This window comes from Lynx rufus, unplaced genomic scaffold (assembly GCF_022079265.1).
Source record: "Lynx rufus isolate CCGP_SWC_20201006 ecotype Redwood Valley unplaced genomic scaffold, mLynRuf1.p SCAF_7, whole genome shotgun sequence".
Taxonomy (NCBI): Eukaryota; Metazoa; Chordata; class Mammalia; order Carnivora; family Felidae; genus Lynx; species Lynx rufus.
Window position 1 is genome coordinate 55,003,208 of NW_025814889.1, and position 14,175 is coordinate 55,017,382.

Genomic DNA, 14,175 nt, shown 5'->3' on the forward strand with positions numbered 1-14,175 from the left:
AACACATATCCTTCACTTCACCATAAATACACAGCTCTTTTAGTGTTTCCCCCACCAACATCCCATGGGAGGCCTAGCTTTCCATGAACTCAGGAGTAAATTCCATTACTGTGCAGGGAAAACTTACTGCATTCAGGTGTGATGATTTCAAACAAATATGTACTGGCACTGCTGAGTTCAAGTTCTACAGTTTGGGCCCTAACTTAAGTGGGGTTAGTGACCAGGTTGTGCTGAACTCCATAGGCAAAGTAGATAGCAAACCCAATCAGAGTCCAGACACCAAATCGGGCCCAGGTGCCAGCTGTCATCTGCATCATAAGGTAAACATTCATGAAGATGCTCAGTAGTGGGAGGAGAGGCACAGCAGGGACCTTAAAGTGAAGGGGACTGGAGCTCTGCGGCTGTCTCCAGATGACCCCAGTGATCCCAGTGATGAGCACCAGGAGTAGCACAACCACTGAAATCCACGCTAGGTTTCCAGAAAGTAGAACTGGCCAGTGGGCCAGCACCAGGCAAAGAAGAGTGAGCAGCAGAACAAGCAGTGAGGAGCAAACATAGACAACCCGGCCAGAGAGTGGAGTGGGGGTGGGGCTGCCTGGAAAAAGTAGTCCCTGTAGAGTCAGCCTCTCTGCTGCAGATACATTCTGTTGCTGCACCTCTGCTTCATGTCCCCCATTCCTCCTATCAGGTTGATACCTGATGATGAGAACACAAAAAGCAACCAGAGAATAAGATACCAGTGTCCCAATTGACCTGAGGTCCACAAGATCAGTGATTCCAAAGAAGAATATCGTGATTGCTGCAATAATCGTAAATACCACAGTGGCCATGAATCGGGGGTATATACTGGTATAGATCCTGGTCAAGACAGGAAACAGGAGGCCATCTTCTGCCATCATGCATATCACCCACTGTATGGGGGTCATAAAGCCCATGAAAATGCCACAAACACTACAGAAAAATCCAAAACCTACAACATAGTAGGCAGGGGCCCAGCCAATATGGAGAAATGCCTCAGGCAAGGTGCTCCCAGGTTGAAGCTTGTAGTAAGGCACCATAAGTGTAAGTGCAGAAAAGACACCAAAATATACCACAAAGCAGATGAACAGTGAAATCACAATGCCCATGGGGATAGAACGCTGGGGATTCTGGACTTCTTTCACTCTGGTAACAATAATACTGAAACCTATAAATGTATAGAAACAAGTAGCTGCTCCACGGAGAATCCCCTGGAAGCCAAAAGGCACAAATCCTCCAGAGCCCAGAGGGCCCAACTTAGAAGTGTCATTGAGTCCAGCCTTTACGTAGTCCTCTTCTGTGAGCTGCCAGTTGTGCAGGTCCCCCTTAATGAAGCCAGAGATGATGACAAAACTGAGAACTAAAATTTTCACCAATGTGAACACTTTGGAAAGGGCGAATAACTCATAAAAATTCATATATTCAATTTCTCTAAGTAACAACAGAAGGACCACAGCAAAGTAGCCTAGATTGTCTGCAAGGACTTGAGGAACATGCTGAGAGATGCTTTCACGCAGGGTCTGAGACATCTGGTTCCCAAGCAGGTTTTCAAAGGTTAAGACCCAGGTCATGGTATAAATGACTGTATCAGCAGTAAAGGACAGGATGAGGTTCCAGCCAGTGATGAAAGCCCAGAGTTCACCAATAATGACATAGGTGTGGAGATATGAGGAGCCAGAATGGGGAACCCAGGCACTAATCTCAGCATAGCACAGCCCAGTCAACACAAAAGATAAGCCAGCGACCAAAAAGCAGATCACGATGGATGGTCCTGCTTGATTGCTGATCATCTCACAAGCCAGGATGTACACACCTGCACCTATTGTGCGGCCCACACCCAGGGCCACTAAATCCAGAGTGCTCAGGCTTCTTTCAAAGGAAATCTCAAATACTTCTTCCTCCAGTGGACGTCTGCGTACCAGCTTTTGGCCAAATCTGTGAAATGCCTGACACAGTATTCTAGCTGGAATTGAAGAAGATTCTAAGGATTAGAGATCTATAGCAAGCCTGAGGAGTGTTGGATCAGTTCAGTGAGGCTGAGTTAAGCTGAGTTGCGTTGGGGTAGCCAATTTCCCTTGTTCAAGATTCAAAGCTGCTGCTTCATATTTCTCCTAGTATGTGGTATCCTTCCATAATTCCTAGGTAAACAATAAATATTTATTGAATAATGTTGTTCAACCAAACAAAAAAACTCAGAAGTCGCATATAACTTGTTGCAGCCCAAATATCACAGAAACCGACACCAAAAGAAATTATAGAGAAGTCAACTCTGCTTTCCCCCCTAAAAAAGTGCCAAATACCTTCCAACATTCTCCTTTTTTTGCACACCACATGACATAATCCCATTTGGATTCATCTAACTCATGTAGCTTTGTGTACTAATTAAGCTTTAAGACATAACAGGGTGAATGTATTGTGCAATAATTTACACATGGGAAATTTGCATGGTGCTTGAGCTTGAGTTATGACACAGTTCACAGACTAGAGGTCCTTGTTGCAATTATAGAGCCATATTGAGAATATCATCTGAGTTTAAAATACAAATATTTGACCCTAGTTTTAAGACCCTTACCCCCAAATCAGCTAGCCAAGGTCTGATGTCATTTTTGCCCCCTTTATCCTCATTCTGCATCATCCATTTAGCTGTACGGATGTCACAGAATGTACAGTCCAACTCTTCACTTTACCCTCCTAGGCCCACATGGGTGCTGTGAAAAGAGAGGAAAAGGGAGAAAGGGGGATAACTACCTGCAAGGTAAGAAACAGGATTTCTGGAAAGAAAACACTGGAGAAATGGGTGCAGCAGGCAACCAAGAGTCCATTACTAAGAGGGGAGAAGAGCCAGAAAGGTCATTTTATGATATCTGATATGCAATAAACCACATAAAGCAACCAGATAAATATTCACCACAGTTTTTGTGTCCACAGTTTTGAGACTGTAATGGATAGAAAGAAAAGAAATAAGTCATTTAGCTCAGTATCTCACAACCAAAACAATTCCTTCTGTCTTCTTCCTCTCTGGATTCCAAGAAAGAAGGTGAATTCACTCCTGCAGAAAGTATCCTCACTGGCCACATTGTGCTTTATAAACACCCTGCACCATCTGTGGTGTCAGTAGCCAACTGCCTGGAGACCCTGCATTGATCTGTGGACTTGTATTAAAACACTCACCTGTAACTCCCTTTTAATTTTTCACAAGGAGTTATATTATCTCGCTTAAACCATAGTCTGAATGTGTTCTTAGTGAAGGAATCCTGCGTGTGGTTCCTCCTTCCCCTGCTATTCAAATGGGCCCCTCCTCAAGGGGAGCAAGACTTTAGGTGAACAATTCACAGCAATGCCCCAGAAAGGAGTAGTGGAGAACAGAGAAAACAAAGTCATGCAGCCCCCACTCTCCTCTCTATTCAGGATTGGATTTTGAGAGAATTTTAAGAAATGTTAATAGAGGTTTCTAAAGATGGAAAGACAAGTCAAAATTGAAAAGTCTTCTCTACAGATTATCAAAAGGGACCCTTGGATTATGGGTCAGACCTTCTGTCTACAAATCCATCTAGACTCCTTATTTGCCACCCACCAGTTCCAATGTTATGATTTACTAACAAGCACACAACATAGACAAAGAGAGTCAATACTTAACTCAGGGAAATTTTCTACACTATAAATGTGATTGATGTGTCCCCCACCCATCCCCAGGCTTCAACTCTTCAGTGGTTCCCATTGCCCTTCATTCTTAATCCTGTCTTCCTTCATCATCTGACCTGTGCTTATTCCTCCAGCATCATCCCCTGCCCAGTTCATAATGCAACTGCAAAATCCTACACCCACCCTGTTCCCCTGCTTCTAATGCCTTCTTGTCCCCTTCACTTAGCTAACCCCACTTCTCTTTCGGTTCCCAGCTCAGATGTTGCTGCCCCAAGAAGCCTCCCCTGACCCTTATGCTGCCTTTCTTATGTGTTCTCATAGCACCCAGGCTTCCCTCATGTGCCATTTATCATAATGTAGCAAAAATTCCAGGTCAGCTGCCTGTCTCCTCCATCAGAGTGTGAGTTAAGTGCTCAATAAATATTTGTTGAACAAATACACAAACTGAGAAGAGAATCCTGAAAGAACACATAATCCAGAATTCCTATCTACTTTACTTTGAGATACATACTTTGTAGCCAAGTAACTTTTATAAATCTGGCCCAGGTAAAGATATAAATGACATTACCTTTCTTATAAAAGGCAATCAAAATCAAAAGTATGGAGAGAAAACCAACTGTGATAACACCTAGACTGCACATCATTCATGGCAGGTATAAACCACAAAGAGTGATAAAAAAAAATTGTTTGCCTTTGAGGACAGGTGTTTTAAAACTATCAGGCACCCTTGGGTTATAGGCAACCAACCACCCAAACCCAGTTAGGGAATGCCTATTTTTTTTGAAGGCATCATGTTCAAGCCCTATAATCTAGGTGAGGTGTCCTAATGTAGAGGTTCTCACTTCAGGGGACAGAGGGAGGCATAATGAAGACATCTTGGAACATTTTCAAATGTCATATCCTCTCCCTCTGGAGATTCTTTTCCACTAGCCCCATACTTCCCATGACTGCTCTAAGCCACCCAATTGACATGAATTGCTGTCAATCTCAAAGGAAAAATATTCTAAAAAGCTTCCTTCACAGGAAGGCAGCACAGTTTAGTAGTTAGTAGTAAAGTTCTGCAGGTAGACTGTTCAGGATCAAGTCACAACTCAACCTCATACCTGGTGACTATTTCCCATCATCTGACTCAGGGGGCCTGGTCCACTTGCCCTTGACCAACTCAGCTCACAAACATTTGCTGAGGGAGCAGACAGAGTGCTATGCCTCTCTGTCTTGGCTCTCAGACTCATCTCACCAACTGCAAGGAGCTCTTGCAGGACAGGGCCCCTGCTCCTCCCTCTGGGTCTCCCTCCCTTCAGTGCCCAACACACATATAGAGGGTGGAGTGTGTGACTTACTGATTCTGCTCCCTTGGAGAAAGGGGGGAACTGAGAAAGAAACCCAAGCAGGAACATCATTTGGGCCTACACTGCCCTGTGATGTTTAGTGTCAGGAAAGCAAGCAGCTAGAGAGAATCCATCTCTAGTGGGACCCTGCTTTCCTTTAGAAATCCCAGGGCGTGTGTGTGTGTGTGTGTCCCTGACATGCAAAGAGAGGACAAGAAGAGGTGGGTCTAAGTCTCCGGAAATCCAGGTCCTGTGTGGAAGTGAGAGTATTTTAGGAGCTGGACTCCCACACTCTGCAGCCCTAGCAGACACAGGCCCATGAGCCCAGGGACAGAGTGCGGCCAGCATGGCCACCTCAGGATGAACACAGGCTGGACTTTGGGCAGCCCCCATCCTCCCTGGGGTTGAATTTGGTCCTTCCAGTGCACAATTCACATGGCTTCCTGTGTTCTGTGTTCAGTCAGTACCCACCCTCCCTTCTTGTCCACACTCACGGGCATTTCCTGTGTTCAGAACTTAGAGCACTTGTTAGGCTGAACCATAAGAAATTCCTGATATTTAGATGGATTTGGCTTATATTGTCTATTACTTTTTCTTTTCTCTCTTCTTAATATTTTTTTGACTCCAGGCTGAAGAGACAGGGGAGCAGACTGAGGAAGGACAAATAACAAGAGCTAATATTTATTTTTTTTTCAATGTTTATTTATTTTTTGGACAGAGAGAGACAGAGCATGAACGGGGGAGGGGCAGAGAGAGAGGGAGACACAGAATCGGAAACAGGCTCCAGGCTCCGAGCCATCAGCCCAGAGCCTGACGCGGGGCTCGAACTCACGGACCGCGAGATCGTGACCTGGCTGAAGTCGGACGCTTAACCGACTGCGCCACCCAGGCGCCCCAAGAGCTAATATTTATTAAGCACATACTATGTGCCGAGTATGTTGCATCTTCTCCTCAGTGCTAATTCTCACTATAGTCCCATGAGTTATTTCCTGTTGCCCCTGCCATTATTTCCCACCTTTTTTTTTTTTTTATATGAAGTTTATTGACAAATTGGTTTCCATACAACACCCAGTGCTCATCCCAAAAGGTGCCCTCCTCAATACCCATCACCCACCCGCCCCTCCCTCCCACCCCCCATCAACCCTCAGTTTGTTCTCAGTTTTTAACAGTCTCTTATGCTTTGGCTCTCTTCCACTCTAACCTCTTTTTCTTTTTCTTTTTTTTCCTTCCCCTCCCCCATGGGTTCCTGTTAAGTTTCTCAGGATCCACATAAGAGTGAAACCATATGGTATCTGTCTTTCTCTGTATGGCTTATTTCACTTAGCATCACACTCTCCAGTTCCATCCACGTTGCTACAAAAGGCCATATTTCATTTTTTCTCATTGCCACGTAGTATTCCATTGTGTATATAAACCACAATTTCTTTATCCATTCATCAGTTGATGGACATTTAGGCTCTTTCCATAATTTGGCTATTGTTGAGAGTGCTGCTATGAACATTGGGGTACAAGTGCCCCTATGCATCAGTACTCCTGTATCCCTTGGGTAGATTCCTAGCAGTGCTATTGCTGGGTCATAGGGTAGGTCTATTTTTAATTTTCTGAGGAACCTCCACACTGCTTTCCAGAGCGGCTGCACCAATTTGCATTCCCACCAACAGTGCAAGAGGGTTCCCGTTTCTCCACATCCTCGCCAGCATCTATAGTCTCCTGATTTGTTCATTTTGGCCACTCTGACTGGCGTGAGGTGATACCTGAGTGTGGTTTTGATTTGTATTTCCCTGATAAGGAGTGACGCTGAACATCTTTTCATGTGCCTGTTGGCCATCTGGATGTCTTCTTTAGAGAAGTGTCTATTCATGTTTTCTGCCCATTTCTTCACTGGGTTATTTGTTTTTCGGGTGTGGAGTTTGGTGAGCTCTTTATAGATTTTAGATACTAGCCCTTTGTCCGATATGTCATTTGCAAATATCTTTTCCCATTCCGTTGGTTGCCTTTTAGTTTTGTTGGTTGTTTCCTTTGCTGTGCAGAAGCTTTTTATCTTCATAAGGTCCCAGTAATTCACTTTTGCTTTTAATTCCCTTGCCTTTGGGGATGTGTCGAGTAAGAGATTGCTACGGCTGAGGTCAGAGAGGTCTTTTCCTGCTTTCTCCTCTAAGGTTCTGATGGTTTCCTGTCTCACATTTAGGTCCTTTATCCATTTTGAGTTTATTTTTGTAAATGGTGTGAGAAAGTGGTCTAGTTTCAACCTTCTGCATGTTGCTGTCCAGTTCTCCCAGCACCATTTGTTAAAGAGGCTGTCTTTTTTCCATTGGATGTTCTTTCCTGCTTTGTCAAAGATGAGTTGGCCATATGTTTGTGGGTCTAGTTCTGGGGTTTCTATTCTATTCCATTGGTCTGTGTGTCTGTTTTTGTGCCAATACCATGCTGTCTTGATGATGACAGCTTTGTAGTAGAGGCTGAAGTCTGGGATTGTGATGCCTCCTGCTTTGGTCTTCTTCTTCAAAATTCCTTTGGCTATTCGGGGCCTTTTGTGGTTCCATATGAATTTTAGGATTGCTTGTTCTAGTTTCGAGAAGAATGCTGGTGCAATTTTGATTGGGATTGCATTGAATGTGTAGATAGCTTTGGGTAGTATTGACATTTTGACAATATTTATTTTTCCAATCCATGAGCAGGGAATGTCTTTCCATTTCTTTAAATCTTCTTCAATTACCTTCATAAGCTTTCTATAGTTTTCAGCATACAGATCCTTTACATCTTTGGTTAGATTTATTCCTAGGTATTTTATGCTTTTTGGTGCAATTGTGAATGGGATCAGTTTCTTTATTTGTCTTTCTGTTGCTTCATTGTTAGTGTATAAGAATGCAACTGATTTCTGTACATTGATTTTGTATCCTGCAACTTTGCTGAATTCATGTATCAGTTCTAGCAGACTTTTGGTGGAGTCTATCGGATTTTCCATGTATAATATCATGTCATCTGCAAAAAGCGAAAGCTTGACTTCATCTTTGCCAATTTTGATGCCTTTGATTTCCTTTTGTTGTCTGATTGCTGATGCTAGAACTTCCAGCACTATGTTAAATAACAGCGGTGAGAGTGGGCATCCCTGTCGTGTTCCTGATCTCAGGGAAAAAGCTCTCAGTTTTTCCCCGTTGAGGATGATGTTAGCTGTGGGCTTTTCATAAATGGCTTTTATGATCTTTAAGTATGTTCCTTCTATCCCGACTTTCTCAAGGGTTTTTATTAAGAAAGGGTGCTGGATTTTATCAAAGGCCTTTTCTGCATCGATTGACAGGATCATATGGTTCTTCTCTTTTTTTTTGTTAATGTGATGTATCACGTTGATTGATTTGCGAATGTTGAACCAGCCCTGCATCCCAGGAATGAATCCCACTTGATCATGGTGAATAATTCTTTTTATATGCTGTTGAATTCGATTTGCTAGTATCTTATTGAGAATTTTGGCATCCATATTCATCAGGGATATTGGCCTGTAGTTCTCTTTTTTTACTGGGTCTCTGTCTGGTTTAGGAATCAAAGTAATACTGGCTTCATAGAATGAGTCTGGAAGTTTTCCTTCCCTTTCTATTTCTTGGAATAGCTTGAGAAGGATAGGTATTATCTCTGCTTTAAACGTCTGGTAGAACTCCCCTGGGAAGCCATCTGGTCCTGGACTCTTATTTGTTGGGAGATTTTTGATAACCGATTCAATTTCTTCGCTGGTTATGGGTCTGTTCAAGCTTTCTATTTCCTCCTGATTGAGTTTTGGAAGAGTGTGGGTGTTCAGGAATTTGTCCATTTCTTCCAGGTTGTCCAATTTGTTGGCATATAATTTTTCATAGTATTCCCTGATAATTGTTTGTATCTCTGAGGGATTGGTTGTAATCATTCCATTTTCATTCATGATTTTATCTATTTGGGTCATCTCCCTTTTCTTTTTGAGAAGCCTGGCTAGAGGTTTGTCAATTTTGTTTATTTTTTCAAAAAACCAACTCTTGGTTTCGTTGATCTGCTCTACAGTTTTTTTAGATTCTATATTGTTTATTTCTGCTCTGATCTTTATTATTTCTCTTCTTCTGCTGGGTTTAGGCTGCCTTTGCTGTTCTGCTTCTATTTCCTTTAGGTGTGCTGTTAGATTTTGTATTTGGGATTTTTCTTGTTTCTTGAGATAGGCCTGGATTGCAATGTATTTTCCTCTCAGGACTGCCTTCGCTGCGTCCCAAAGCGTTTGGATTGTTGTATTTTCATTTTCGTTTGTTTCCATATATTTTTTGATTTCTTCTCTAATTGCCTGGTTGACCCACTCATTCGTGAGTAGGGTGTTCTTTAACCTCCATGCTTTTGGAGGTTTTCCAGACTTTTTCCTGTGGTTGATTTCAAGCTTCATAGCATTGTGGTCTGAAAGTATGCATGGTATAATTTCAATTCTTGTAAACTTATGAAGGGCTGTTTTGTGACCCAGTATATGATCTATCTTGGAGAATGTTCCATGTGCACTCGAGAAGAAAGTATATTCTGTTGCTTTGGGATGCAGAGTTCTAAATATATCTGTCAAGTCCATCTGATCCAGTGTCTCATTCAGGGCCCTTGTTTCTTTATTGACCGTGTGTCTAGATGATCTATCCATTTCTGTAAGTGGGGTGTTAAAGTCCCCAGCAATTACCACATTCTTATCAATAAGGTTGCTTCTGTTTATGAGTAATTGTTTTATATATTTGGGGGCTCCGGTATTCGGCGCATAGACATTTATAATTGTTAGCTCTTCCTGATGGATAGACCCTGTAACTATTATATAATGTCCTTCTTCATCTCTTGTTACAGCCTTTAATTTAAAGTCTAGTTTGTCTGATATAAGTATGGCTACTCCAGCTTTCTTCTGGCTTCCAGTAGCATGATAAATAGTTCTCCATCCCCTCACTCTGAATCTAAAGGTGTCCTCAGGTCTAAAATGAGTCTCTTGTAGACAGCTATTTCCCACCTTTTACAGGTGAGTGAGTCCAGGTGAAGAGGCTACATGGGGAGGAACAGGGCTGGGATTTCAGCTCAGCCCAGGACCTCCTGCTTCACCACTGGCCCCCACAACCAGGGGAGTCCTGGCAGACACTGGGAGCCAGAAGGCAATGTCAGCAGTTTCACAACAGGAAGGGGGAGGAGGAAACAGGAAACTGGAACTCTGGAGGGGCCAGAAGAGCTCCCATGGAAGGGGAATAAAACACAGCGACCACATCTGAAACCCAGCAGGAGAATGGTGAGTGGGAGAAGAACCCAGGCAGAAATACACTGAGGGACAGGACTGACACTGGGAGGAGGCAGCAGCTTCAGGTAGAGCACGGGAGGAGGGAAGAAGAACCCTAGGGGGAGGCCAAGGAGGGTGTAGAAGAAGGAAAAGGGTGGAGGAACCAGGCTACAGAGTCCATGGAACCAGGGAGGGAGAGATAATGATGGCCTGGGGCAGAAAGATAAAGTCCAGACCAAACTACAAAAAGCCTGACCAAGGGAGGGACCCTGTGGAAGACGTGTGGGACTGAGGCAGACAGAGGAACCCAGGGTTAGAGGCAGTGCTCAGAAAGGGGGAGCAGGAGTCAGCCTCAAAGGGTGCAGGGTAGATGGTGGTGGAATGTGGGAGGAGTGAAGGAGGAGGGAGGGGCGTGGGTGCACACACACACACACACACACACACACACACACACACACATGCACAGCCTTACAAGGCTAAGTAACTGTCTGGTTATTGGCTCCTAAGTCCAAGAGAGTGCCCCCAGCCCCATCTCCTCAAACCCCGGAGGCTTTTAGAAGTGATGGAAAGTAGGTCACAGGACTTTGAGGAAGGGAGGGAAACTGGAGGTCATGAACCACGCTGTGTGTGTGTGTGTGTATGTGTGTGTGTGTGTGTGTGTGTGTGTGTGTGTCCTTCTATGCCTGGCATGCCTGTGGGTGCCTGAGAGTTGTGTGTGCATGTGAGTCACCTGCTCCAAGAAGAAGCCTGGGCCTGCAGGACTCTGTGTGTTGGTCCTCTGGCTCTTCCTGCCATTTCTCTCCTGCAGGGGGAGTCCTCTCCCAGTTTACAATGTTTAGGTCTCCTTGGGCAAAGCACTTTGCCATTTTGCTGTTTACCTCCTTAGCAAGGGCAGACGGAGCCAATGGAGGGAGAGAGACAGACAGTGATGTTTGGGCAGCCAGGGCTCCCTACTGGTCCCACTCCTCCTGCAGACATGCTCATGCACACACACACATGCACAACACACTCCTATGCACACACACTGCCCTCCCACTGCCTGCAGCCAAATAAAATACACAATATGCAACCGAGATACCAATCACACGTGACCACACAGAGACACACAAAGGAACAAAGGCACTCAGACATACCAGAATGCCAATCACCCACACAGATGTAATAGACAAGCTTGGGGCACAAAGCAACTTGGCACAAACTCACCTGGATGTACATCCCAACCCCCCAACACACACACACACACACACACACACACACACACACACAGGAGACATGCAAACCTGGGTACGCACTTCTCCAGACAATTTTGCTCACGCACATCACTGCCTAACACAACTCAGGGCACCCTCCAGTGGGCCCCAATACTTCTCCTAGCAAATTCAGAACACCCAGCCTAGCTGCCAGCATCTGCCCCCCCTCACTCCCCTTCATGCTGGTTCCCCAGTCCAAGTATTTATTCCAGGTTAGCAAAGATGTCTCCTGCCTGCCTTATTGTTTGCTTATCCTGCTTCAGAAACACAGAGACAGGTTCTCTTCTTCTTTTCCTCCTCCACCCTATGCCCTGTTGGGTTTCTCTTTCTACAGCCCACTCATAACTCCCTTCCTCCAGGCAGCATGCCCTGATAAACTAACTGACTCTGATTCTCAATTTGCCTTTGTCCTTTGCACTTGTTGGTCTGTGTTGGGTCAGTGTCACCAGGTTACTTTGCATATTAGTTGGTATGGAAAGGACTGTGAGCTCCCCAAGGGCAGGACCACTGGACCAAGTATTTCAGGCAAATGCAGGCCTCACCCTCCAGTACCAGGCTGGGAATGCTCCTGGGTGCACCACTACCTGGTTTCAGAAACACACAGGAACATTAAACTTGGGCTCCAGCAGCCACTAGGAATGTCTCCTGTCACATGCTGCAAGCATCTCCTTCGCAATGACCTTTCAGAGCCATTTTGGAGGAGGGCACATCCTCCACTGTGTCTTCCCACATTCACCTTGTATTTAACTGGAAATACTGCTTCCCAACTGGGTCCTCACCCTCTTCTCCAGCATCAGAAAAAACCTTGACAATTCTCAAAAATCAGATCCACCCCAAGGACAAGCATGTGTCTCTGGTGAGGATGTTCAGAGCTGTGCTGCAGGCTGTGAAGGCAATTCCCACAGAGGATGCCAGGTGACCAGGCACCTGCAGCAGCAGTTGTAAGCGCTCCTGTGAAGAAGATGGTTGTGTGGAATAGGTTCATTGTACTTAAAACAAGAGAGAGACAAGATCACCCTAAAAAAAGTACTCACTAAGTGCCCCCCACTGGGTGGTTTTATCCCAGCCCAGCCTCTCTGGGGAGACAGGTGTCCTGCTTGCTCCCCCTTTACCCTCATCTGCTTCTCAACAGCCTGTCTCTCTCCCTACTCCTCTCTCCCTCCTGCAGTGAGGGGCCCCCTCCCTCTCCCTGTGTCTCTGCACACCAGCCTCCAACATATTCCTTCTCCTGCTCTGTCTCCTTCTGTCTTCTGTCCATGTCTCTACTCCCTGCTTCACTCTGTTTCTCTCCCTCTGATCTCAGTCAGGACTCTGCCATTTCTTCTCCATCTCAGTCTTTCTCTAACTCGCATCTTAGTCCTATTCTCCCCCCTTCACCTCCACTGCTCAGAGCAGTCCTTCATGCGGGGTGTGGGGTCTCCTTCAGCACCAGAGGATGCTGCCATTTTGTATGGAGCTCTGAGTTGTGTTCCTGCCATACACACACACACACGCAAAGTCTGCATCCAACCTTCTGTTCTACCTGTCTCTTCTCATAGAACTGTCTTTGGTTCTGGGTCCATGGCTTTCTGACCCCTGAGCCTGGGTCCAATTCATGTCCCTGAGTCTATGTCTGACTCTACTATCTCTGGCCTCTGGGTATCTCTCTGTTTCTGTTTTGGATATTCTGCTGTGTTCTCTGGACGCTCCTCTCTTTCCTCTCTCCTGTCTCTGGGTCTGTCTCTGGGTCTTTATTGATCCTGTCTGTCTCTCTTGATTCTGTCTGTCTCTCTTGATTCTGTATCTTTGTCTCTTACCCGCTCTGCCTTATTGTTCCAATTCTGTTGGTTTTGGCTTGAATTTACTGGGCCTTTCTGCCCATGTCCCTGTGTCCATCTGCAACCTTCTCTGCCTCCCCCATGCTGTTGTGTGATTCAAGGGATCGACTGGCATAGAGAGTGCAATGGGGTGTGGCAGGCAGCCCTTTGTGTGGAAGATGGACAGCTGGCAGATTAGAATGCACAGGTTTCTTACTGAATATTCTCCAGGACTCTAGATGTGAGTCACCTCTCTGTCTGCTTTGCTGGCTGGTGAGGCATTGAGGCTTGGCCCTACCCATGCCCACTTTGTCAACTGGAGCTACTGGAAATTCTGGGAGGGCACTCAATGTACCCCTCAGCCAGGTATCTATGAGTCTGGAGCATTCTGTGAGAAGAGGAGTGAGGAGAGGCAGAAGGCCACTTGGAGGTGTTTTGCAGAGGTGAAGAACAAAAAGCCTGAAAGCTTTGCCTCTGCATCCTGGGTGAGAACTTCCCAGCAGCTCCTTGTACCCCTTAGAGAGGCCCACATGGGGCAACAAGTCCAGGGAGGGGATGTGGCAGGTTTTCAAATGTCTCTCTTCTATCCCTTGTGGCACCTGTAACCCTTCTTGGACATAGGAAGCTCTCAATAAAGTCATTGGTTCATTTTTCACTGGGTCCCCCAAAATGAGTACCTAAATAAGTGGAACTCAATCTCATTCAATATTCCCTCCCATTCCCACCATCCACTCACTCACCCCCAGCAAGTCAATATCTGCAGCCACGACAGTTTCCCCTGCGAAGACTTCCAAGCACCCCAGTGACCATTAGACCCCAGCTCAAATCCCAGTCATTCCAACCCCTCCTCCTCCATCACTTACCTGGTGTCACTCCCTCCTCCTAACCTCCCCCTTCCCCAC

At 45.4% G+C, this 14,175-nt stretch overlaps 1 protein-coding gene across 1 annotated transcript in view; it reads right to left on the reverse strand.

Moving 5' to 3' along the window:
• Window positions 1–203: 203 nt before the first annotated feature.
• LOC124501867 (cationic amino acid transporter 3-like) overlaps window positions 204–14,175 on the reverse strand; it is a 32,290-nt gene continuing 18,318 nt past the window's right edge. Inside the window, exon 2 of the mRNA XM_047066331.1 lies at window positions 204–1,981. Coding sequence (XP_046922287.1) covers window positions 204–1,981 — 1,778 coding nt within the window. The remainder of the gene's footprint in view (window positions 1,982–14,175) is intronic.